Below are 26,883 nucleotides of genomic sequence, written 5' to 3'. Positions count from 1 at the left end.
GTTCCTATGAACATGTGACGGAAAAGGTCACTTTATTCAATTATTCAATGTCCTGTACAAAAAAGTCTCAGTGCTGTGTGGAGGCTGTGTGGTCCAGTGGATAAAGAAAAGGGCTTGCAACCAGGAGGTCCCCGGTTCAAATCCCACCTCAGCCACTGACTCATTGTGTGACCCTGAGCAAGTCACTTAACCTCCTTGTGGTCCGTCTTTCGGGTGGGACGTAATTGTAAGTGAATGCAGCTGATGCATAGTTCACACACCCTAGTCTCTGTAAGTCGCCTTGGATAAAGGCGTCTGCTAAATAATAAAACAAATTCTCAGCTTTCTCAGCCAGCCTCACACTGGAGCATTCCATCCACTCCCACCTTACTGTCAATCCCCATCATCACCACCGTATTAACTTTGCATTTTTCTACTGTAAAAATGCTTCTGAACCAGGTGATGATACCTGCAGCCTTAGCAAAGTTTCTGAGGAAGATATTTCAGTGAACTGATACTGTACTAAAATAATGGTTTTGAAGGAAACTGTCAATGACCCAGAATACAAAGTCTCAATTAGAGACAAGCAGCTGCAGTGGGAGAGTCTACGTATTTTCTTGTCTTGGTAAACCCTCTATAGTACACACCACAATAAATACAACAGAATTGTTTTTTTAAATTGTGAATATTTATTGATTTAGGTCCTAGAAACATAAATTTGGGCACATTTTGGACATTGTTTTGAGCATTTGACATTTTGGACATTTTTTGAGCATTTGACATTTTGGACATTGTTTTGAGCATTTGACATTTTGAACATGATTTTGAAAATTTGTCGTGAAGCCTAATTGGCTCTGGAGGTGCAGAACTGAGCAAGCCGTTAAACTGGTTCTTTCACTGAGCTGCTCAGTTACTTAACGCACCCACAGTGTGAAGTGGCTCATTAGTATGCGAGCCGTGCGTATACGCTATATATATATATATATATATATATATATATATATATATATATATATACGGTCATGTGATGCTGTTTAACCAATCAGAGGTTGTTATTTTTCCAAGCTGTTTTATAAACAGAAATAAATGACCACCTAACACAGTGTATTCCACAGGCTTTCTTCCCCTGTTTCAATAAAGCCCCCCCTCTATAGATCTGCATCCCAGTGTCACTCACCTCTCTCAGTGATGCTAGAAGGTGGCGTTTCCTCCTGCAGGATCCGCTCATTGGCCTGGTCACACCCCAGCTCAGTCACTTCCTCCTTGATCTCAACAGTCCTGTCTGCAGAAACAACCCATCGAATAGGAAGCTCTGGGCTGATGTGAGCTGCTTCCATCTCAGAAACTTCCTTTGAGTGAAGCTGATCCGTTCTCACTGAAGAAAAGGAGACAAGACTTTTAGTTGGTCACTTAAGAATGCATATAAAGTACTTTTATTTGAATTTCTGTAGAACTCACACTTTTGAAAACTATTATATGAATCCAAAATTTGAAATGTTCTTGATATCTACTGCACCTTTGTAATATAAATTCCTCTGTGTCCTGCAACAGATTGAAGAAACTTTCAAAAGGCATGCAAGGCTATTCCACCCCTAAAACACGGGTTTGTTACATTGGATAAACCTTTAATATGCATGAGAAGTTATTATGGAACATATCAACGAGGTTGAATAGTCCCACCTAACCATACAGATGTGGCCAAAAGTTTAGCATCACCCTATAGAATTAACTAAGTGTGCTTAATGATGTTATGTTAACATACTGAATTACATATTGTGTTCTAGTTTTCCATATACTGAATGAAAAACTGACAATGAAAGAAAAATGTGACATTTCAAAATCTAACATGAAATTTCGTACTACTGTTATGACTTCTGGTATATTTTTGCGATATCATTTTGTAGATTATTTGATTACATGATGTTAAATTAAACATCTAAATTACGGTTACTTTAGTTTTGTTTATTATGTCTCAATCCTAAAAAGTCTAGGTGATGATAAACTTTTGTCCAGAGCTGTAGCTAAAAACGTAATAATTTACTTCGGATTTTGTTTGTTGAAATCTAGAATTACGTTTGAACCTCACCCTCCTACACATTTAATACATATGGGACAACCGCATCAAAAGGCTCTCCTGTAACTATACATGTAAATACAATTAAAACTTCATTGTGGTGCAGTTCAGTTTTCAAATTGCGTTTTGAAATTGATATGTAGTGTACTGTATTGTAGTATGTCTAAAAAAAAAAAGCACAATGAATCAAATTACCTTGAGTTTTGTTTACCTCTCTCCTCTGTATCTCTCTCTCTCTCTCTGCAGTCGGCGTAAGTTGCTGTTTCTTATTTCAGTCGATCTCAAGACTTCCGTTTCACATCTAAACCGCCACTTTAACTAAAACCGTTCAGATAAACAAAAAAAAAGAAAACAAACAGTCCCATCTGTTAATAAATCAAAGAAAACACAACACTGACCCGCGCTGTCACGGTTCAAGCAGCAGCTTTGCAATACGAAGCTCGTTGCGTACTGGAAGATCAAAGTCGAGATACGAAACTGTCGCCATTTCAGATCCGAAATAAGACATGGCGAATTAAAACACAACGCAGTCAGAGCCAACATGGCAAACTCAGGAATCCAGCTTCATAACCGCGTCTTCTCAACGCGATCCCGCCCTTCTTTTGACAGGGAGGCCAGCCAATCAGATTCGCAAGCTGGGTTAAGAGATTTTCTACAGCCAATAATACGCGACGGTTCAAACCAGGTACGCCCTCTGCAGGATTCAGAGACAAAGTTACTCCTTGCAAAGTAACTTAACGTTGTGTGTTTGTTTTCTTTCTTTATCAGTCCAAGTGCTGACTGTATAAGAATGTTAATTCTCCAGTGAACAAACACAAAACTAAATTAAAAGCAAACAGGATTCCGCTACTCGAGTCTCAAGCTAACAGTCAGTGAAGATGGACGTCAGCGTCTCCGTGTCGTTCTTTCAAGACGAGCTCGCCTCTACCATCGAGCACGCAGTGAAAGCGGCTGTAGACACCGTCTTGTGCCAAATCACAAAAGTTGTCGGCGGCAAATTCACTGAATTCCGAATGGAAATGGCTGGAAAGGAGAAAGAGAATGAAAGTCTGAAGCTGAGATTGGAAATATCAGAGAGCGAGTTGAAAGCAGTGCGGGAATGCATGAACGCTGCAGATGCAGACATTAAACAACCTCTCAGAAACATGAACCCCGACTGCAATGAACAAGACTTTCAGAGGAACGAGAACCAGGGATTATTTCAAGGTAAGAATGATTTTTGTGATGGCATTGCTTGGTCATTCCAACTCTAAATAACATTTTAGTCAAGTTTATTGGTAAATTCTTGCTTAGAATTTCTCTTTAGGGTACAAACTGTGTTCGTCTTTTTTTAGATGTGTGCCTGTAACGCTTTAACTATAAAGGTTACAGGTAAATCCCATACATTAAATGAATGTGCACACACTGGGCTTCCGGCTTCCATAGAAAAAAAAGTCAGACACCGTGTTTAATACTTTAATACCAAAAACACAGATAGAGATGCTTTTTAGAAAGAAAAAAACACGTTTATTATTTATAACATTTATTTTAACATGGCCAGCTCAAGTCTGACAGTGTACAATGTAACGAACATGGACATTTTTGTTTGTTTTAACACATTGGACAATAAAGGAGTTATCACCATATATACAAAAGGTACCAAAAGCATCCACAAAAAAAATGAACAACTGAAAACATTTGCAAAGGAAAAAAATATTGCCAAATCATGGCAAAAGAAAGAAAAAAATCATGCCAGGGACCCTGATCATGTGGTGCAAGGTGTAACTATTCACTGTGGCTACAAAGCCCTGCAAGATGGCAGCTAACCGAAACAGCTGGCTTGGTCCATGCATCTGATCCACAAACACGAAACACACACATATATAAATTGGAAAATAGGTCGTTGTGCCTTTTGATGTTACCATTTTTCTTCTTTTGTAAAGATTTTGTGTTTGTTTACTGCACCGAGATAGGTCTGCCTTACAGTGCTCCAGTAACATTGCAAAACACTCGTATTCAGTGTTGCCCGGTTTGGTAGCCAGTTTATAGCCCAATCAAAGCTAAAATCCAGTGCAAAGCTCCCAAAACTAGCCCAATCACTGAGTAAGTACTGTAGTAGAATAATGGGGGAGAGGGAGTGGCATACAACCCTATACACACCACTTAATACATTTGTATTAACAGCAATACTAATAGCAATTACTAGTCTATATTGATAAACCATAACCAGCCTAATTAATAAACTTAAATGGCTATCCTGGTAAAGTGATGTCTTATATGGAGTAAACTGTGGCTTGTAAATTAAGTAAACCTATAGTCCCATAGAGACTTTAACAAACCATATTGCAGAGGGCTAGGATAATGATTTGTGAGCTTTGATATCAGTATACAGCAGCAAATTGAGTGTTCATGCTTGATTAAACTGTTTGCCTGCAGATATATTTGTAGATAAATGATTGATATTTAAGTCTGGGTGACTTTGTCATATTTTTGGGGTCCTGATGCTGATGGTGGTGGACACAACACACTGGAATAATACGCTTGTATTTGTCAAACACTGCACTTTGTGCCTTAAGTTTGATACTTTTAAGGAAAATCAAACTTCTGGGAGCTCTAACTAACTATATAGTTTCCCTTTCTAACGGTCAGTTAAATAATCTGCTTACTGACAAAATCCAAACATTCTCAGTAATAAAGTTACAGAAACACAGATTCAAGTTCAATGATTCAATAATACAGTGTCTTTGTCACGACCTGGCTCCAAACAGGTCTTGTTTACCCAGGAATTAAACGTACAAAAGGTACAGTATCTATTAAACTGAGTGACCAGCTACCAGCAAAAAAAAAAAAAAAAAAATCCCAAAAGTATTAAGTAGACATACCGATTTGGATTGTGAAGGAGTGGAAAATCCTGCGACCTCCTCTCCACTACAATCACGTCAACCAGAGCCTGGAAATCACTGGAGACTCACCACATTGGTGTTATATGTAGAGAAAATAGAATGATTATTTATAGCACAGGATATAAACAGTTATGAGCACAGCTTCACAGAATACAAATATAAGGGTTTCAGGCACAGAGGTACAAACTATACATTCTCTTTCCTCCCTCCTAGCACTACTATTTGCCACCCTTATTTTCTGTGACCCACTGGCTTCCCGAACATGTAAATGATTTTGTTACAATGTTTGAACTGCTTAAATCACACTCCTGACGAGCAGACCAACTGAACACCTCCCTTTCTTTCTTCCCCGCTAAACCACTGTGCTTATATGCTGTTCAACCCTGCCCACTAACACACAGATAGTTTACTGGTTACATTTTACTCGTATGCAATTTTGTACACAAATACATTAACAACAATCAAAACAATAACAAAATTATATTGCATTTTAAAAACATTTAACCCATCATCTGGGTAAACTTTTATTTATTTTAAAACAGTGACAGAAAACCGTCACATGGATGAAAAATCAATTAAATGAACTGGAAGATAGCAAAGCAGGAAAAAAACTTCAAGCTAAAACAGAAACAGATTGTCTCAACTGTGGAAAATGCACATTAAAAAAAAATCTTAATACAGTACTGTAAGGTTCATATATTTCTCGAAAATAAATAAATAATTCAGTCCTTTAGTTTAATTCCAGAACAGAGAAAAATCCAAAGATACAGTCCAAAACGTAATCAGAGGTAAACTGCAAGCAAAAGTTTGAAGTCAGCAACCTGCAGGACCCTTATCGATGGGGAAAAGAAAACATTCAGTGCGTTTCAGTGAGGATTTGATAAGGGTCCGTAATGAACTGTAAGTTATTTTTTACCTAAGAGCAGCTATCTCCAGGACTTGAATGTTGGTTGTGAGTGCGTACCAGTGGCAGAGGAACAGAAATTTACACTTTTGTACTCCACTTGTGTGTTTTGGAAGCATGTATTTACAATTTAAAATACACTATTGGAAATCACAAAATAAATGAGATTGCATGTGGTGTAAAATCGCAAATGGGATTCAAGCTGTCTTCACTCTTGTTGACCGTGTTGCGCCTGTGTGATGTATTTTAATTTAGCATCGAGTCCTGAGACCCTGCCAGATCTGCAGAAAGGAGAACACACCCTGTAGAATGAATGAATAAACAGATTATTAAGTGAATAATCACTGAGGTGGATGGCCCTAAAAATGAATACATTGATTATATAAGGGTTCTTTGAACTACAAAGTAACAATCTCCTATCCTGTCTTTCAGACAAACAGGAACACTTTTGCTGGCGGTGAAATTACACAGGGAGACAGCCTTTGGATTTACTGTTCCCTTGCCGTCCAAAGGAGTACAAACAGATATTATTATAATTTAATGTAAAGCTTTAACATCTTACAATACTAAGGGATTTCTATGGAAATGTAAGAAATGCCCAAGGAGACGAATATACAATTTCAAGCTACATTAGTCTCAGAGCTGGAATAAACTGCTATCTAAATGAAAACAAAACTGGGGAATCTGTCAATATACACACTCACCCCCAACTTCATCACTAATAATGTATTTTAGCGATTCGTAAATGCTGCAGAAAGACACAACAATTATCCACCCCTCTCTGACACAGACCTTGAAAACATTCTTGAAATCCGAGATGGTACTGAATTTATTTTAATTCCTCCTGTCCTTCCGTTCTGCTCAAACAACAGTGTCTTGCACTGAGAGAAAAAAATAATTCAGTGCCGTCTCAACTCCGCCTCCTGGTGGATCTTTTCAATGGCAATGTACAATTCAACACATATCAAAATTAAAGATTTACTTACTTTTGCGTGTTTCAATTCCTTTTCCTCAGTTTATTTTGTTTTGGTCCCTTTATTGACGTAAGTATATTTAATAAAAAAAAAAATCATTTTTTGCCCTAAACATGATTTCTGCTTTTTTTTTTTTTTTTAAATCCACTGGTTGACCTGGATTATAAATGCCATAAGTCCCTTCAGGGTGTCCTTATACGTGCAATATATGGACTTCTTGGGGGTTGGAGACACTTGGCTTCACCTCGTGTCGCACAACGCCTTGAGGCATCCATATAGACGTATACGGACACCCTGTCGGGCCTTAGTGCATTCTTATCATCCTCTTATACACATGCATGATTTTGATTGGATGGATTTCCACTCTGATTAGGCGTGGCTGCATTTTAAGAATTACCGTATGCTATTATATCATTAACCAGCAGATTATCAGTCCCAAACTGTTACATGAAGTATATATTAAATAATGGGGAAAAATAATAATTGGTTAATCAGATTATTCCGCCTTTTAGTTTTATTGCAACTGCAGTACCATTCAGTATTGATAAAATTGCAAGGTACTTGAGTTGAAACCTCCAGACAGGTGAAGTTTAAACTATCAGCTCTTTACCTGTTTGTTGAGGCGTTCTAGGAAATCAAGTCTTTTCACAGTATTTGAAATGTTAGGACTACATTTTCTTGGGTTATGCAGGACCAATATACTTCCCCTCTGTTACATTTCCATATACTTTACCACACCGGTTACACGGCACCTACTGGATTAGATTTTGTTACGTTGTTTTAAAAAATACTTTATTTTGAATTTTGATACATTAGCCATGGATACATTAGAATATGTTTTTTTGTAATGAAAAGCATAAGGGTCATTTCTACAGAAAATGAAATGGTTTTAAAATTCCAGTCTAAAGCATATAAATAATTTAGAGGGGTTTACTTTGATTCAATCCCTAATCAAATAACCAGGAGGTTGATGGGGGTTGTAGTATATATTTTTTTTTTTTTTTTTATTATTTTTTTTTTTTTTTTTTTATTTATTTATTTATTTTTTTTTTAAATTTAGTCGTCGACAATTATTTTTACCCCGGTTTTCACCCCAATTTAGCATGCCCAATTATTATCTGTATCCCCGGCTCACCGCTCGCAACCCCCACGCCGACTCGGGAAACGGAGGCTGGAACACGCGTCCTCCGAAATGTGCTCCTGCCAAGCCGTCATTTTTCGCACTGCAGATCCACAGCAACGCCACGAGACCTATAGTGCCGGAGGACAACACAGATCTGGTGGCTCCGCTGCAGAGCCACAGGCGCCCTATCGGCCACAGGGATCGCTGATGCGCGGTGAGCCGTGGATTCCCCTGCCGACCTAAGCCCTCCCTACCCGGGCAGCGCTCAGCCAATTGTGCGCCGCCCCCTAGGAACTCTCGGTCACGGTCAGCTGTGACATAACCTGGATTCGAACCTGCGATCTCCAGGCTATAGGGCACATCCTGCGAGGAGCGCCTTTACTGGATGCGCCACTCGGGAGCCCCGTTTGTATATATTTTATTTAATAACACAACAATGTAACACAAATTAGGGTTATTTAAAATGTTTTATTTCAGCTTCAATTTGAGACATGATCATCCCTCCACCACAAATACTTCAGAAGCAATGTTGGATCCAGCCTCATTCCCAGCTCCCCATCCTGTAGTGTCTGGAAAAGTAGAAGTCTCTAGAGGCCATCATTTATGATTTGTATCTATTGGCCAGGAGCCCAGTGAGCTCAAGCAGACACCTGCAGGGCTGGCCTTTGTCTTCCTGGTAGCTCGCTGTCCACTTCCACTGTCAAGCTCCTGGGTGTAAAGAGTTTATTGACTTGGTTGTGTTTTTAGGGGACACTCGCTGTATTCCACAGCTGTGAGGTTTGCTCCAGTGAGGGTAGACCATTAAACAAAACTCCTCATAAATTGTTCCACTGGAATGATCCAATGACATCTCTTAATAAGTGGCTTTGAAAGGAACCTGGCAAGTAAGTAAGAGTTATAAAGTTGTACAATTTATTTTCTTTCACACAGATACCAAAGAGAGCTATGCTATGCCTAAATCTGAAGCACAAGAGGGGGCAAGGATAGAAGCAGTTTACAAACTAGAGGAGTCCTTTGACCAGGAGTGGTGTGCAAGTCTAAAGCAGGGTACAGAGCTGACATGTGTTAAAGATGAAGAGGTCCCTCGACTGGAATGTGTTCCTATTAAAGAGGAATTCATAGAACAGGAATGTGTTCCCATCGCAGTGGAAGTTCCTGCTGAAAATAATGTCTATACACTTGAGGAGAATAACAAGCTGGGATCCAGCCTGTGTGATGATTGTCCACCTGAATGTGAACTGGGATTTAGAGGTAATTATACAAAACAAGCAACATTGAGCTGCCTGTTAACAAGTTGCAACATACCTGTCTTTGCTACTGTGGCATCTGCTAGATGTACACCCACTATCATGCCACTTACGAATGCTGTTAGATATTTGCCTTTCCTGATTTCAGATTGCTAAGTGTCACCAGAAAAAACATTTCAATACAGTACTTGCATATAAACCTGCTCTTATACTTATATCTTTATACTCAATGTGATATTAAGTGGGATGTAAATCAGTGACTGGTAAATGTGAGTGATATTAACCAGAGTGTGTTAATAATCAAAGTGATATTCTCAAGCATTTGTCTTGATCATATAAGAGTTGGTCGTGGTTATGAGGGGAAGCCCTGCAGAACAGTGACTGTGTAAGAATGCTTTACAATAACCTTTGTCACTCTTCTCTTTTTTTCCTCTAGCTCCTGAAGGGAATGACACAGGAGGGACTCCATTTCCCTGTGCTGATTGTGGAAAGAATTTCAGTCGTTTATTACAGCTTAAAATCCACCAGCGTATTCACACAGGAGAGAAACGCTACCACTGTAATGAATGTGAGAAGAGGTTCTCTCGATTGGAACATCTTAAAAATCACCACCGAATTCACACAGGAGAGAAACCACACCACTGTAATGATTGTGGGAAGAGCTTTACTGAATTAGGAAGTCTTAAAAAACACCAACGAATTCACACAGGAGAGAAACCTTACCAATGTAATGAATGTGGGAGGAGTTTCACTCGAACATGGAGCCTTAAAACACACCAACGAATTCACAGAGCAGTGAAACCCTGAATGTAGGGAAAGATTTAATCTGGTGGGACACTTTAAAAACATAAAGTTATCGCAAGACACAAACCCTGTCACTGAAGAGATTAATGTGATTAAAAAAACTATTTAGAATTAAAAATCCTTTCTTAACAAACATCTTTTATATAAAAACATTTATAATAAATATTCCTTCACAAACGCACCTCAGAAGTGTTTATTTCACAGGCTGCGTTTACACTTTGAAACAGACAAAAGGATACCATTCCGGTCAGAGACATCAGAGTTTCAAATTAACTTTTAACTCGTTCCAAAGAGGGAGACATTATTTTACAGTCTTGCTGGTAAGAGAGAGATACACGCGGGAGATGTTGCTTTCAAAAGATTCCACTGACTGAGATGGCAAACATGAATTAAGCAATACACATCTACTGATGGGGACACATGGGTCCTTGCAAGACTTAATTGCCTTTGTTTCAATCTAGGGGCAGATCACAGAATTAAAAAATGTGGCCTATATTAAACAAATACCAATAATAATACAATGTTTATATGATTAGCTAAGTCGCGTGTCCTCCCATCTGTTGGTAATAAAAGCTGTGCATCTTCCACAGAGAAGGGTGAATTTTAAAGTTCTATACAGGTCGCTGAAAGTTTACCATTTAGTGTCTGCATTACCACAGTATCTAATGCCTTTACTTGGAAACTCTGCTTTTGATTAAAACCAGAAGGAAACGACTGTTGCAGCGCTACAAAGGCAGGTCTGTGACTTGGCTTCTTCACGTCTAAACCCCTAGAGCAAGGTGTAAACGCTGGGCTTCTCTTTGCATCCCTCCAGGCTGGACCGCGGAGCAACGACCATCGCAGGATTGGTATTCTTCTTACTCCTTCATAGGACTGCTTTATTTCTTCAAAAGAGACTTTTGCACATCCCTCCAAGTCATAAAGGAAGGTAACTATGTGATGTATTGATTTTCCAGTGCATAGCTTAGAATTGTATTGTTGTTTAAATGCTTGTAATGATATTTGTTGTCTATATACAGTATGTGTAGGTGATGCTTGATGTAGGTATTGAAAAAACAGTATATGAATTGGAGAGCTCTACTTAATTTCAGAGGCAGAATATCTACAAAAAACAAGTTTCTAATGTAATTATATTCAATAAATGTAATTTATTGTATTATTATGACTGCGGTCGCACAGACGTAGTTAAGGTTTGAACGAAGTTCCTGTTTAAAGTTGATTTTACAACCAGCTCAAAAGGGGGATTAAACTCCACCGATATGCATGAAAATGTTTACGTGTGGTCGGATTGGCAGGCTGAACAAACCCTGTGAACGGGGTGGCACTTGGTTGAATACTTTTTGAGATAGAGTGGCGTTAAAAAAACAGCTGTTTTTCTTTTTTCTTTAGAAATGATTGAGATATCATTTTGTATCTCAAAAAGTATAACACATTAAGTAACCGTGCTCGGCATGCACATAGTCCAACGAGGTATTCATATTTTTGGGTGGGTCCTAGTTTTACAGAAATTGAATCCCAAAGATAAGTCTGACATCACTACTACCTGACGTTGTTGTGCTTTTTAAATAATAAAATGTGAAAATTGAAAGTGACCCTGTGTATAGTGTTACTTAATGTACAATTAAGATGAAATTATACTGGTGGGGAAGCATGTAGCTAGTACAGCAATTGCAAGCAACGACACTGTTACAGTACAGATCTCATTCAGAGGTATGTACTGACGTCCACATTTAGCAAAGTTTAACAGTAACACAATGCTGGTTGACAACAAGACATGAATGATAACATGCTCCTGTTTACAGTTTTTAAAAGAATATTCCAAAATGAAAATGATTTTGTAAAGACATTAATGCATTTTATATGTTTATTCCTACCAAAAATTACCTATCTGGAATGTCACTTGTACTGCATTAGAAAATAAACATACTGCTCCATATCACCAGATTTATATAACACCATTTTAAAATTCAAACACAGAATTAATTACCCCCCATATTGTTTATTAGTTTATTAAAATTCTAGACACTGTTCATATTATTTGTATATTAATATCAGTATTATATTTGTTGTATTATAGCATATTCTTTGGATCACCAGATTTAAATAGCACCATTTTAAAATTCAAACACAGAATTAATTATCCTCCTGTGGCAGAGCAGGGCTCTGCCCTTGTAAATATTGGCAGGGATGGGGTTAAATTCTCCTCCCTGCCCAGGTTTATTGTGTCAGGTGGGAATCATTAACAGTCAATCAGCACCCAGCCACCTGACATAAAAGCTCAGCCTGGAAGATTATATATATATATATATAATATATATATATATATATATATATAATTGATAGGAAAACATTTTAAACTCTGGCAATTGTGTTCCACAAAGGGAAAACCATCAGCCATGGTCACTATGTTGCCTGGGTGCGAAAAGATGAGCAATGGTTTCAGTGTAATGATACACAATGCATCAGACTGCCTAAAAACCTGCAGGATTCTTACATGATTCTATCTAGAGAGAGTGGACAGAGCCACACAACACGAAGAATAACTGCCCTCAGCACTGCTGTTCAAAGCTGTCCCCACCTCTCCAGCCTCGGGCAGGGATTAACATTTTTCACATTTGATTTAGCTTCAATAAATCTGGCTTTTAAAAAAATGTACATACTTGGTGCGTGTCTCTTTCTTCTGTGCTATTTAATGTCTCAAGTTGTGTTTTCACCACTGCATTATGTGGCAGATGTGGTTGTGTGATTTTCCAGGATGCCTTCTGCAAAACAATGGAAATTCAATGTCAAAAACTTTGTTAAAGTAACGTTAAGGTTTGGTTGAAAATGTCCTAAAGGTTTGGAAATTGCAAGTTAAGGTAGCCACGCAACCTTAACTCTACACCCTTATGTGTATGTTTCTCGTCACACTTGACATCACATATGACATCATCAATGACATCACTAAGCACATGACAGATTCTCCTCGAAGACTGGCCATATGGACATAACACTGGGGAATCATAGTCCGTGTGATTGGTAACATGTTCAGGAGACTTCAAACTGGGCTCCAATTTGATGCATTGATTCACCAATATGTACTCGAAGCTCAGGAAGTTTAAAAATAGATGATCAATAATCGATGCATCCATTAATTGTTGCGTCTCTATCAATAACCTAATTAAAGAAAATAAATTGATAAATGTATTATAATAACCCATATGTGTTCTGAGATCTGGATTTTAATAAGGATACAGGCAAAGTATGCAGAACCTACACCAGACACTCAATACAACTTTCTGTCTACTACACGTCTGTCTTAAAAGTAGTTTTGTTTACAGAGCTCTTAAGTCACTACATATCTCAAAAGACAATGAAACCTGTTGCATTAAAATAATAATTTCTTTATTATATAAATCTCAGAAAATATCATTCTTTGGATTGTACAATTCACCTAGATTACTTTCCACACAAAAAAAAATCTTTATAATTGTCACGAACTGTGTTGAGCACCTGTATAAAGTATAAAATAAACAAAAATAAAAATATTTTTGTTAAAATAAAAAAAAACACGTAGAGTTCTTTCTCTCTTGTTATATCGTTATCTTCTTCCTGTCTGTTCTATTTCCTGTTTTTCTATTTCTTTTAAAGCAAAGGCTTTTGGTCATTGTAGTCGTTCAATAAAGTTGAACTTCTTAACAGAACCTTAAAGAAAGTTGCAACAGCCACAGCACCATGTCTGTGGCACCCTGTGTTTCGGTTGCAATGTACCTATTTTTCGACAAAACGACACCGACTTCATTATACTACTGTAGCAAAGTGGTTAATAGTGTGCAGGTGCAGGTGATTAAAGAACAGACAGACAATTGTAATCCAGGTGAAAAGGTTTGTTTTGTTTGTTTTTGTCCAGTGCCTGACGGCAAAACAAACAGTAAACAATAATGAAGGTAAGTAATACAGCAGCGTGTATTACTTAATTTATAATCCCCGGGTTTGCCCAGCAAATAATAGTCCTGTTTTTACACCCACACAAAACACATACACAAGTCTGTTAGTGCTAGTGGTGCAAATACAGTTATAGTGATACGAGTGCAGTGCTGTTCTCTGTGCTGGCCTCTGGAGACAGCTCTGGAACGTGTTAGCTGTCTAGTAAATACAAACACTTGCGATTATTTCACCAAACACAGGTCCTTCCGGGTCACTTATTAATAACCAATTTATCCCGTCACTCATGACCCCTTGGTAAACGATTGCAGCTGCCACATCATTTCCCCTCCGGTCAATGAGTTAATGTACCGAAGCTCCGCCTCTTTTCTACGTGACCGACTTCCTTTTACCCCTCGGAACGAAGTGTCAGGCCACGTAGTCCAGAGTACTCTGTTCCCGTTAATTAGCACCCTCAAGGTCGAGAGGGAGATTTACCAACAAGAATCATTGTCTTTCTGTAATGCTTACATTTTTGGAAAAAGCAGTACAAGTTGTGATCACAATAATAAATTGCATGGAAACTTCTAACATGTCTAGTGCTTTAATAAATAAATAAAAAAAACCTATAAATGTCTTTTAAATATTAGCATTTTATTTTAAAACCATGTAAACCCGTTCAGTCAACCTTTCACACCCATCTAGCATTCCACAAACACAGAGAACAACATCAATACAAAACACACATGAGCAAACAGACTAAATCAAGTGTGGTACAGTAGAATGCAGCAGATGTGAAATGGAAAGGAGTTTAAAAAGAACAAATAAACCGCTGTAGCCTAACTTATCATTCATGTATTATTGTAGAGCAACAAGACAAACAGAATCACGCATATGGAACCTGCCAGGTTTCAACATGGACTGGCAAACATTTACACCTGGAGAATCCCCATTACCCATAACTGTATATACACCATTGGGATTGTTTCTATTTGTAACTTATATCAGTTCAGACAGCAAGGCAATGAATCAAATCCCCCTCCATCCTAACCTATCTTCAGAAGCTCTCTCCCCATGACCAGACTTCATCTGTGGCAGGCTTCCACAGTGCCCTTATCAACCACTGTGCCTCCGAACAGTATAATCTTTCCTTTGAGGAAATGCAATCAACATTTATTGTCATCTAAAAATACATTTCAACACCACCACCACACATAATTCAGCTCCTTGTTATATTTATTAACACTAGAACGCTACGGCAGTCATTTTGATGGTTTGCGGTTTTCAAATTTAAATTACTCTGCGTGTCTGAAAGTTATGCAGTTGTCTGTTTATGACTTTAACTAAATACATGCATTAAATACCCTGACAGCGTTTGAAAGGCAGGATCACGAAAATAAGGAAGTTATAATCCCGCCCACCTAGAACCACCAAAGCAGTCATTTTGACTGCCTTTTACAATACATGTTTTTATTTTGAATATAACCTGTAATGTGTTATTTTTTTATATACAAGTCTGTTGTTATCTCTACTGGACATGGCAGCCATCAATTCCTTCGTTTTGTACAAGGAATGCACCGGAGAAAATATCAGTATGAGAGATTTCATCTTGAAGCTAACCACAGCGCTTCGGCAGAAACATTTCGATCAGAAAACTGCAAAGCAGCAGGCTGCTGCAGCTCAACCTGGATTCAGTGCTGCACCCAGCGACACACGCAAAAGAAAACACGTTACTTTCATTTTAAATTAAAAACTCCTTTCATTTTTACAGTTTTGTACATAAATATACCTGTTTACACACTAGTTTCTTTGAAATAAAATGTTTATTATACTTTTTCATTTTTTGAAGTAGTGCTTTATATGTGGTAAGAAAATAAACCCTTTTATGTTTAATTGTTCATTTAAATAACGGTGTTTCGGCTGTGCAGATGTTTGATATGATGTGCTTGAATAAAACGTTTGAGTCGTATCTGATAGTTTGTCTTTCATTTTAATATTACTGTTTAAAATGTAACCGTCATAATGACTGCCGGTGGTGGTTTTAGGTATAACCGCAGCAGTTCTAGTGTTAATCTGGTTATTTACAGTTTCTCTGCCAGCATGTTACTGCAAATGCATGAAGGGAACAGGCAACACATCCTCAGAACAACTGCAGTGCAACACAGCCTTTCCTGTATTTAAAAAGAAGAGTATATTGTGTGCAAGGTTATTGGAGACGTTTTTTCCATTTATTTTGGATTCATTTCATACAAGGAAAACACATGAAGGGAATATTTCAGTTTTTGGAGTAATTCTTTCAAATGATTTTCGTAAAGCAGAATATGGGGGTGTCAGAGCCTGTCAACAACAAAACTATGTTTGAGATGTGAAGTTCAGAATTGGCCAAAGCTTAGCGTTGACTTGAAAGAGCTGGAGACTTGGTCACTAGTGAGGAGTTACAGATAATAATCCTAATGTTCAAACTAATAGAAAAGTGGAATCTCGCAGACACAATTACAATCTATTTCATAGATTACTAATGTAATGTAACAATATGCAAATGGTCAACAAGATGTAGTAGTTCATATCTTCCATCTGGGAGTGTAAGTTTGTGAGCTGAAGTGATTAAGAGTAAAACTATTTATCAAGCAAGGTTATTCTTTTATTTTATTTTCAGTAAATATTTCTACATTTTAGTCAAATTTAGTCCTGATGTTAGGCGTCCTCAAATTCTATGAATTCTTTTGTGTCCTTCAACAGTCAGAAACCGGCTGAACTCTTGTGTGAATTTTATGGTGTCTTTTAAGGTTTGACAAGTGACTGAAGCTCTTCAAACATTCACTACATTGATAAGATTTGTTTTTGTGAGTCCTCTGGTGGATTTTGAAGGAACTTAAATATGTGAATCTCTTCCCGCAGTCAGTGCAGTGATAAGGTTTCTCTCCTGTGTGAATACGCTGGTGTGATTGAAGATTTTCAAATCGTGTGAAACTTTTCCCACACTCAATGCACTGATGAGGTTTCTCTCCTGTGTGAACACGCTGGTGGATTTTAAGATTTTGTAACTGTGTGAATCTCTTCCCACACTCAGGGCAGTGATGAGGTTTCTCTCCTGTGTGAATGCGCTGGTGGATTGTAAGTTTTGATAAACAACTGAAACTCTTCCCACAATCAGCACAGGGAAATTGAGTCCCTCCTGTGTGATTCTCTTTAGCAGCTAGAGAAAAAAAAGAGACGAGACAAAGGTTATTGTACAGCATTCTTACACATTCACTCTTCTGCAGGGTTCCCTTCATAACCACGACCAACTCCTAGTGAACTCTGATGAGAATACAGTCAAACCTACTCAATATCACTCCTGTTAATACCAGTCTAATTTTATTATCATCACATTGAAATTTAATATGATGGGTGTTAGTAAGTGGAAATGCCTGAATATCGCACATATTATTGTCTTTGGAAGAAATGGTTACACTGAATCATAGGCCTGAGTGACCTCCCATTCACGACATACAGGTCATCAAAGCTTGACCTGATTTAGTGCTGGTGTCGTTTTAAAACTCTCAAATAGGACTGTATACTCATATCAACATTGTGTGAAATACAAGATAAAGTTGAAACAGGCATGATAGTGGGTGCACATCTAGCAGATGCCACAGTAGCAAGGATAGTTATGTTGCAACTTGGAAGCCATTGACATAGTGGTTAGGTTAAATTGAGCTGGAATTACCACAAATGTCAATCTTCAGCACACTTCTACAGTTTAATAACCAGTTTCTGCAAGATTAATAAACAACTCAATGTTTCTTGTTTTGTACGATTACCTCCAAATCCCAGTTCACATTCAGGTGGACAATCATCACACAGGCTGGATCCCAGCTTGTTGTTCTCCTCAAGTGTATAGACATTATTTTCAGTAGGAACTTCCTCTGCGATGGGGACACATTCCTGTTCTATGAATTCCTCTTTAATAGGAACACATTCTAGTCGAGGGACCTCTTCATCTTTAACACATGTCAGCTCTGTAACCTGCTTTAGACTTGCACACCACTCCTGGTCAAAGGACTCCTCTTGTGTGTAAGCTGCGTCTATCATTGGCCCCTCCTGTGCTTCAGATTTAGGTACAGCATGGCTCTCTATGGGATCTGCGTGAAAGACAATTGTACACAATTACAACTCTTACTTACTGGCCAGGTTCCTCTACAAAGCCAGCCCCTTGTCAGAATTTTTTACATTTTTTTAAAATTTTTATTTCTTAGCAGAATTATACTGAGAGATGTCATTGGGTCATTCCGGTGGAACAACTGATGAGGAGATACTTTTTAAAATTGTATTTATTTCTTTTTCAATGGATGTCGTGCACACACTTACATTACCCTGTTTTTAATTCCCTAAATTAATAATTTACCCTCACTGAAGCAAACCCCACAACAGCTAAGGACAACAGTGGAAGTTGCCAGCCAAACTACTAGGAAGTCATGAATTATGGCCTACAGACTTCATCCTGCAAACACCCTATGACCCTTAGAAGTACTCCCACAAATCATTTTGTAAAAAAAGAATGACATTTTCTTGATATCTGGATCTCACCAGGCACAAATATATTTTTTGTCAACATAAGAGATTATATATATATATATATATATATATATATATATATATATATATATATATATATATATATATATATAGAACATAATAAAGGTTGTTCATAAGAAGCCCATAAGTGTTACTTATGTTTGTATGAAAGACAAAAAAAATCTATTCTCAGTCCTTGTGCATTATAATTTGTTATTAAACTTAAGCACCGTCAGTTGGGTAACCCAGTCTTTTTTCATGGACTGACGATGCTCTGTGAAAATGTGTCCATATGAAGAAACACTTATTTTAGCATCCACAGAATTGGTAACAACTGAAATATATTAGAGCCTTTCTTGCTAAATTGGGAAATAGTTCTTCTGCATTTATCCAAAATTCAGTCAAAGAAATTCCACTACCGTTTCCTTTTGCATATAGTTGATATCCCTCCATTTCTGATTTGCAGTCAGCATCAAACACTGGAATACAATCTAACGGAGGGGTTCTTTATCCAAACTAGCGTGGTAGATTCCAGAGGAATGGAAATAGAGAGATCAAAGTAGGGGGAAGATGAGGAGGGGAAGAAAAGGAGGTCAGATTGAGAGAGATTGAGTTTGAGGTGATGCGAGTGCATCCAGGAGGAGATAGCAGACAGACAGGTGGAGATACAGGAGGGGGTGGTGGGTGGAGATACAGGAGGGGGTGGTGGGGTCAGAGGAGGGGAAGGAGAGGAAGATCTGAGCATCAGCAGCATAGAAATGGTATGAGAAACCATAGGAAGCGATGAGGGGACCCAGGGAGCCGGTGTAGAGAGAGAACAGGAGAGGACCCAAGACTGATCCTTGGGGGACTCCTGTTGAGAGAGGGTGAGGTGTGGAGGTTGCTCCACGCCAGGTTACCTCGGGGTAAGCTTTTTCTTCAAACACATCAATTTATAGAATGGCAATAATTTTCCCTCTTATTTATGGGCTGTTTTCTAATTAGCCAGAATCTATGGGTTGATAACTTAATTATTCTTTTGATCAGTTTAGCTGGAGTTACTACATGGACATCTGTGATGTTTAGGACTGAATTGCAGGTTTAAAAAGTCATGAATACTCATAATAAAGCACTTTAAAAGTCTCAAGATAAATTAATTAAATTAAATTTCCTTCTGTTACCGGCAGGAAAGAGACCCAGAGACAGAAAGCTGCAGTTTAAGCACTGGTGCGCAAGATTATTAACAAAACAAACACAAAAACAGGAACAAAATAAACATGGCATGAGGGCCAAAATAAAAGGTTTAAACAAAAGAACAAAACATGTGTAGGCTGGGCACTAGCCTTCACCACAATGTTGCAAAACCATACAAAAATCACAGCACAAATCCTCTCCCCAAACTCCTCCAGCAAACGGCTTCCTTTTGTACATGTGGTCACTCCCAATCACCATTAACTACCTAATTGAGGAATGGCCACACCTGCGTTTGCTGGCAGGGACATATTTAACTCCATCCCTGGCAACCTTGGTCGCAATCGGCCACCTCCCTCCTAGTCTGTTTTCTTCCCTCCAGATTCTTGTGGGTTGGGTGGTGGGCGGGTTGGTCGGGGTTGTGATGGAGGTGGTCCCCTCACCTCCTCTTTCGGCCATAGTGGCCCTGGGACTTCTGCCAGGAATGCCTGTTTAGCCCCTCAGACTAAAGAGTAGTAGCAGTAAAGAGACTCAGAGATAGAAAGCTACAGTTTAACACTAGAAGGACCGGAGATGTACTCATACCCAGAAGCCTCGCAGCAGTCTTTCTGACGGCTGTATTCAAAACACTGTAAATAGTATAACGAAAGGAGAAACAGTCGGATGTAATTAGTTTTTTTTTATTATTGAGTATGTTACATAAACATCTGAACAACCGAAGCATATTTTATATACATATGAAGATTTATTTTACAAATCAAAACAAGAAAATGTAAATAAATAAACATCTGAACAGACATCGGTTTACAACATAGCTATTTATAAAAATGAAACGACAGCAATACATTTAACTTTGGTTTATTATCAGATGTGCAAAAGCAACTGAACAACGTAGATAAATACTTTGAAGAAAACATTTTACAGAAGCGCACAGCACAAGAAGTTATGAAAAAAAGTCTAATTTATTTTTCTTTTTTTCGACAAAATGGTATTCCTTTACCTTGAGTCTAAGGCTGTTTACAATCAACACAGATAATGCGCTTCTCCACGCTGCCTTTCTGCACAGGGCACAGCTGTCCGAAGTTTTATTTTTATTGCACTTGCCAACCTGGCATTGGCGTCTCTTGCGGCTCTCAGCGGGGTTTGCCAGCTTCAGCTGTGGGTACACGCTTGGCAGTCTCCTTCTGTTCCAAATGCTTCTTGCAAAGTTCCTGTGGTAACTGTAAAATATATTCTCACCTTGGTAAATTCTTCTCTGTGCATTCTTTGTAAAGTACCCAGGAGTTGATGGCTGCTAGGTCCAATACATTGTAAAACACCTGAACAGACCACCGTCGGGAGCCAGCTTTCACGTAATACTTCCATGTCATCTGATCCAGAACATCAACTCCATATTTTCCTGCGTTGTAAAACTCCACGGTCTCTGGTATTTATTTTCACAAGTCCCGATGATAATTGACTGACCAAAACAGCACAGCTGGCAAACAGGCGCCAGCCTTTGAAAAGGCTGATTGAAAAACAATAGACTGTCAGTCATTCACTCAGGCAGAGAGTACAGACTAATCTAATTACAGCTAAACACATTGTGGACTGTGTGGCCGTCAATGTGACTGCTCCTGGGGCTTTTAGGTATAATGTAATGTATCTCCTTTATTTCTGCACTCCCGCATTTCATGCTTTGTGAGAATATTTAATACATACGGACAGAAAGGTACATGAACGCACAGCCCCATATGTGTTACACGACTGGAGAAAATTACATTTTAAACCCAAAAACCGCCAAAATGACTGCTGCTGGGCTTCTAGTGTTAAGTGCATATGCACACGTTTATTTAACAAAACAAACAAGGCACGAGAGCCAAAATAAAAGGTTCAAACAAAGATACAACACACTTGGGGTCAATTGCAGTGTACCAAATTGTCCACTTGATGTGTCTAACTAGTGAATTAAGCAGGTTTAATCCACTTGATTGGACTAAAGCTGGTACACCTTCGAATCTCATTTGCAGGGTACCAGAAGTTAATCATCACAGGTAGGATCATTTGCTAAATCAGACTAAACAAGATCCCGATTGCAGCAGCGTGCCAAATCAGCTTTGTGATGATCCTGTTCAAGTGGATTAACTCAGTACTGTGAGGGAAAAGACTAACTTAGTACGCTTGCTTTTCCTAAGCATTTACTGCTTAATTTTGTTTTGCAGAGACAGCTACATGTTTTCTCTGAAATGTCAGTACGCCTGAAAACTTTATTCCATACCTTTCCTATGTCCGTGACGTTTGGGCACTCGCATCCGTGAGAATAAAGTATTGCGCTATATATACCCTACATTTAAAATAAGCTTTTCAAATCATGTACCGTTTTCAGTTTAACACAATACAATTTCAATGAATATGCTTTAACTATAAACAACTAATTATCATGCAGTTAAACTGTTCTGTGCCTATCGGTGTCGGCAGCTTAAATGCAAGTATGATCTGCCGGTCTGAAATGTGCATTTTTATTTTTACTTAAATGTTTTATGTAATAAACACGTGTCTTTCTTTTTGTACAGGGATCCCTTTATATATTTATCTGACACTGAATTCCACATATCGGACTAGCAAAGAAGGGTTTATACAGCTACCTGTATGTCCAAATGTTTTGCATCACCTAGAATTTTAGGATTGAGAATTTAAACAATAATAATAATAATAATAAAAAAAACACTATGTGAACATAATTTAGATATTTTACTTAACATCATGTGATCAAAGGAACTACAACATGATATTGCAAAAGTCTACCGGAAGCCACAATAGTAATACAGTGTTTCATGTTAGATTTTTTGTTAAGTATATGGGAAAACTACATAGCAGTACGCAATTTAATATATTAATGTAACATGATTTAGCAAGTTTCATTCATCTTTATGAAGCAACATGTTTTATAGAGGGTGATGCAAAACATTTGGCAATAGCTGTAGGTTAGTCCTCATTACCAGTCTCTCTTGTTCCGATCAGTTAAACCAATTACCGGGATCATCTGTTTGGTACATTGCAGTTAGGATTAAATTAGTACAGACTTGCAGGATTTTCTAGTTTGCGTTGTAGTCCACTTGATGGGGACTAAATCACTGGTATGTTGCAATTGACCCTCGTAGGCTGGGCATTAACCTTCACCACTACGTTGCAACACCCATACAAAAATCACAGCACAAGCCCTCACCCCCAAACTCCTCCGGCAAACAAAGGGGGTACGGTTCACTTAACTCACACACTCAAAAATAATAATAAAAAAAAAAATCTGCCAACTTGTTGCTCGGTAAGCTTTAATAGGTCATTTAAACAACAATACAGAGGTTGTGAATTTATTTCTGAAATATAGGTGAAAACATTACTACGTATTACCTTTCAGTTCAGGGCGGTAAGCATCGGATGTAGTATCCACTAGAGGCCGCTAGAGGATGCAAAACAATTTAACACAACTCACACTCAAACACACAATTCTACCAAGTTTCTCATCCTTGACCTTTATTATATTAAATTAAAAAATAAAATTCTAAAGTTATCTACAAAAATATAGTAAAACAAAATACAACTGCAGATTTAACCCCAATCCTGCCAACCTTACATTCCCCACACACACTATTTACAGCAGCGGAACTTCTGCCCTCCCACACTCACCAATAAAATGTACTAAAGAGTTTGAATGACAAAGCAATACCACAAAAACATTCTTACCTTGAAATAATCCCTGGTTCTCGTTCCTCTGAAAGTCTTGTTCATTGCAGTCGGGGTTCATGTTTCTGAGAGGTTGTTTAATGTCTGCATCTGCAGCGTTCATGCATTCCCGCACTGCTTTCAACTCGCTCTCTGATATTTCCAATCTCAGCTTCAGACTTTCATTCTCTTTCTCCTTTCCAGCCATTTCCATTCGGAATTCAGTGAATTTGCCGCCGACAACTTTTGTGATTTGGCACAAGACGGTGTCTACAGCCGCTTTCACTGCGTGCTCGATGGTAGAGGCGAGCTCGTCTTGAAAGAACGACACGGAGACGCTGACGTCCATCTTCACTGGTTTTAGATTGAAACTCGAGTTGTGGAATCCTCTGCTTTTATTTTTTTAGAGGAGAATTAACATTCCTATAAAATCAGCACTTCTTCTAGTGTGGTAAAGAAAGAAAACAAACAGCAGACTCGTCTAACTTTGAAAGGAGTAACGTCTTTTAGCATTACTTAAAGCACGTTTGTTTCCTCAGTTAAACATCTCTGTGTGCACTACAGCTGACAGCCCCACTATCCGAGTTCTTAAATAAAACAGAAAAGGGGCTCTTTGTTTCAGAACTCAATGCATGTAACAAACGATCACAAGGTCTTATAAACCATTAGGAAACAGTTTTACCCAACCTAAACAGCAGGTAATCGAGCCTTATAAACTCAACAGCAGCTCCAGCCCTCTCTCTCACTTCCACCATATAGAAAGCAAACTGGAATGAAATAGCGCGTCACTAACAGTGGGCGTGTCTGTCTGTCTTGATTGGCTGTAGGAACTCCCCCTACACCCAGCTTGCGAGACTGATTGGCTTCCCGTCGATGGAAGGGCGGGATCGCGATGAGAAGACGCGGTTATGAAGCTGCATGGCGGAGTCCGCCATGTTGGCTCTTACCGCGCTGTGTTTTAATACGCCATGTCCTGTCGTGGATCTGAACTGGCGCCGGTTTCGTCTCTCTGGTTTGTGCTGCGCCTGCTCAGTAAGCTTTGTCTGCTGGTGTTGTGAGAGCGTGGGTCGTTTTTATTTTGTTTGTTTGTTTTATTAACAGATTGGGGTGTGTTTTTTTTCTTAATTTTATTTTTGTATCTGAATGTTTTTAGTTAACGTGACGGTTTAGATAAAACGGAAGTCTGGAGAGCGACTAAAATAAGAAACGACAGCTTACTGCAGAGAGAGAGAGAGAGAGAGAGAGGAGAGAGGTAAACAAAACTTCACTTACCGTAATTTAATTCACATTGCTTTTTTTTTTTAGACATACTACAGTATATATCAATTTCAAAGCTGAATTTGAAAACGGAACTGCACAAAAAATGAAGTTTTGCATTTAAATCTACAGGAGAGCACTTTGATACACTGCGTTTACGTGGTACAAGTATTCGGAATTGTAAGTATTCGTTATTTATTAGTTGCAATGTATATTCTGAACGCTCCGTTTACACGCATCGGAATTTCTCATATTCCGCGTTTACATGGTAAACGAGATATTCCTTTTTATGCCATTAACGCATGCGTACCTTGCTTCCCACAGCAAACCAGGAGTGCCGATTGGAGAAGAGTTTGTTGTTTACTGTAAAGATCTGGTGGTGTGGACGTATATTTCTGTTTGTTTTTTTTCAGAAATGGAATCTGATATTTTGAGATTGTGTAGATGTTTGTGTGTGTGATATATATGTATGTGTGTGTATCTGTCTCTCTCTCTCTGTCTCTCTCTCTGTCTCTCTCTCTGTCTCTCTCTCTGTCTCTCTCTCTCTCTCTCTCTCTCTCTCTCTCTCTCTCTCTCTCTCTCTCTCTCTCTCTCTCTCTCTCTCTCTCTCTCTCTCTCTCTCTATATATATATATATATATATATATATATATATATATATATATATATATATATATATATATATATCTATCTATATATATATATAGAATCTATATCTATCTATATATATATCTCTCTCTCTCTCTCTCTCTATATATATATATATATATATATATATATATATATATATATATATATATATATATATATATGCGCAACAAGAAGTGCAGCCAGACTACCAGTTTGAACGGCTTACCAAAAAGTTTTCGTAGAGACATTCATGGTCGCACTCTCGTCACTCTACGAAAACTTTTTGGTAAGCCGTTTAAACTGGTATTCTGGCTGAAAGAATTCTAAACTTTTGTTTTCCAGTATAGACTTCACTTCTTGTTGCATGTAATTACCTTATATTGGTCAGCACCTCGTCAATATTAAGCATTGTAGTGCACAAATGCCTTTTTTTATTATATATAGACACACATACATATACACAGACATACACGCATACATACATAGGCATTGGGTAAACTTCTGCGATATCATTTTGTAGTTTCTTTGACTACATGATGTTTCATGGTCGAGGGTGAATGATCGAGTGGTTAAAAAGAAACCAAAAACATTTAATCAATGTCCATCATTTATATACCTTTTTATGTGTTAGAATAGTGATAAGTTTGTTTTGATGCTCGGTATACATTATACGTCTTCTTCAATTGCTATACAGTTGGCGCTGCTTTATCGGGACTCCTCGGGAGAAGTAAAAGTATCCCGAATAAGCGTCTGGCTCAATTAAACGAGAGATTTGAGAATACGTTAGTCACACTTTCTAAATGAAAAGGAAAAAGAATGAAATCGCATCACGTTATAATTAAATACAGAATTTAAAATACGAGTCAATTTTTTTTATTTATTTTTTTATTCCTAAACAAAATTAATCGCAGTTTTTTTTTATTCTTATATGAAATGAAAAATGAAATCTCATCTTATCACAAGGCAAGTGTGGCAGGTTGGCTGTGTGGTGTGATGTCACAGCCCTGGAAGATAGACAGACACAACAGCACTGGGGTATGAATGCGCTGCCTGCGTGTTTTAATAAACAAGTAAAAGATTTGAACAAACGCTTTTTTATAAAACAAAAGGCACGATGACCAAAACAAACAGGTAAAATAAACAGTAGCGTGCTGGTGTAAATCCTGCACGGGTAGCAATTGTTATTAATTTATGTTTGAATTCTCTTAACTCCTGGCTCTCGTTCCACCTTTGAACACACCACCACGCTCCGTCACAGCTGCAGGTTTCTGTACATGTGACCCTCTCCAAATTAGCAGTTAATGAATTAATCTGGAGAAGGTCGCATTCTACACGACTTTAGCATGGATGTGGAATTTTAACCCCATCCATGCTGCAAAATAAAAATAACTAACATTGTGATTTTACAAATTAAATAATACATTTTAAATAATACATAATACAAAATAACACACAGAGGGGCAGGGTGTACCACGTCCCAGCGAGGCACCTGTGATGTTGGCACTTCATCTTTCTTTGCAACAGCAGCCTGAGAAACCACAGGAGACTCCAGCAGCTCCTTCAAGAGTTCACCGTGGTTTACGCAATTTATACCACAGTGTAATCACATATTCACTGTCCTGTGCTACTCAAACCTGTCTTGCTCTGGAAAGCGATCTTCGTTTATCATTTGAAAATACT

At 38.2% G+C, this 26,883-nt stretch overlaps 5 protein-coding genes across 10 annotated transcripts in view; 1 reads left to right on the top strand and 4 right to left on the bottom strand.

Annotated features, from left to right (window-relative positions):
• Nucleotides 1–2,571, bottom strand: part of LOC117407738 (zinc finger protein 501-like) — a 34,412-nt gene extending 31,841 nt beyond the window's left edge. Inside the window, exons 1-2 of one of the 4 annotated variants that reach the window (XM_059018064.1) lie at nucleotides 2,249–2,571; nucleotides 1,157–1,354 (exon numbers count right to left, since the gene is read on the bottom strand). In XM_059018064.1, the coding sequence (XP_058874047.1) occupies nucleotides 1,157–1,316 (160 nt within the window). In that variant the 5' untranslated portion in view covers nucleotides 1,317–1,354; nucleotides 2,249–2,571. The remainder of the gene's footprint in view (nucleotides 1–1,156; nucleotides 1,355–2,248) is intronic. The other 3 variants (XM_059018067.1, XM_059018063.1, XM_059018066.1) reach the window with 3 other exon arrangements.
• The window catches only part of LOC131724953 (oocyte zinc finger protein XlCOF26-like), a 275,201-nt gene that overhangs the window by 207,901 nt on the left and 40,417 nt on the right, over nucleotides 1–26,883 (bottom strand). The window lies entirely within an intron of this gene.
• Nucleotides 1–26,883, bottom strand: part of LOC117971128 (zinc finger protein 397-like) — a 186,936-nt gene that overhangs the window by 140,317 nt on the left and 19,736 nt on the right. The gene's annotated exons all lie outside the window — the stretch shown is intronic.
• The window catches only part of LOC117971126 (zinc finger protein 300-like), a 199,828-nt gene continuing 175,713 nt past the window's right edge, over nucleotides 2,769–26,883 (top strand). Inside the window, exons 1-3 of one of the 2 annotated variants that reach the window (XM_034919125.2) lie at nucleotides 2,769–3,259; nucleotides 8,867–9,187; nucleotides 9,620–12,259. In XM_034919125.2, coding sequence (XP_034775016.2) covers nucleotides 2,932–3,259; nucleotides 8,867–9,187; nucleotides 9,620–9,990 — 1,020 coding nt within the window. In that variant the 5' untranslated portion in view covers nucleotides 2,769–2,931 and the 3' untranslated portion in view covers nucleotides 9,991–12,259. Of the gene's footprint in view, nucleotides 3,260–8,866; nucleotides 9,188–9,619; nucleotides 12,260–26,883 lie in introns of those variants that run through there. The other variant, XM_059017991.1, reaches the window with a different exon arrangement.
• LOC131724961 (zinc finger protein 239-like) lies at nucleotides 13,850–24,078 on the bottom strand. 2 transcript variants are annotated; one of them, XM_059018138.1, is made up of 4 exons: nucleotides 23,338–24,078; nucleotides 23,005–23,053; nucleotides 17,694–18,014; nucleotides 13,850–17,086 (listed from the first exon to the last, which is right to left on the bottom strand). In XM_059018138.1, the coding sequence occupies exons 1-4, from the start codon at nucleotides 23,380–23,382 to the stop codon at nucleotides 16,623–16,625; spliced, it is 879 nt and encodes a 292-aa protein (XP_058874121.1). In that variant the 5' UTR covers nucleotides 23,383–24,078; the 3' UTR covers nucleotides 13,850–16,622. The 2 variants fall into 2 exon arrangements, with proteins under 2 accessions (XP_058874121.1, XP_058874122.1); XM_059018139.1 differs by lacking the exons at nucleotides 13,850–17,086; nucleotides 17,694–18,014 and adding an exon at nucleotides 20,640–21,124.

Source organism: Acipenser ruthenus, chromosome 58, assembly GCF_902713425.1.
Source record: "Acipenser ruthenus chromosome 58, fAciRut3.2 maternal haplotype, whole genome shotgun sequence".
Lineage (NCBI taxonomy): Eukaryota > Metazoa > Chordata > Actinopteri > Acipenseriformes > Acipenseridae > Acipenser > Acipenser ruthenus.
The sequence above is the reverse complement of the archived record's forward strand: the minus strand, read 5'-3'. Positions and strand labels throughout refer to the sequence as shown.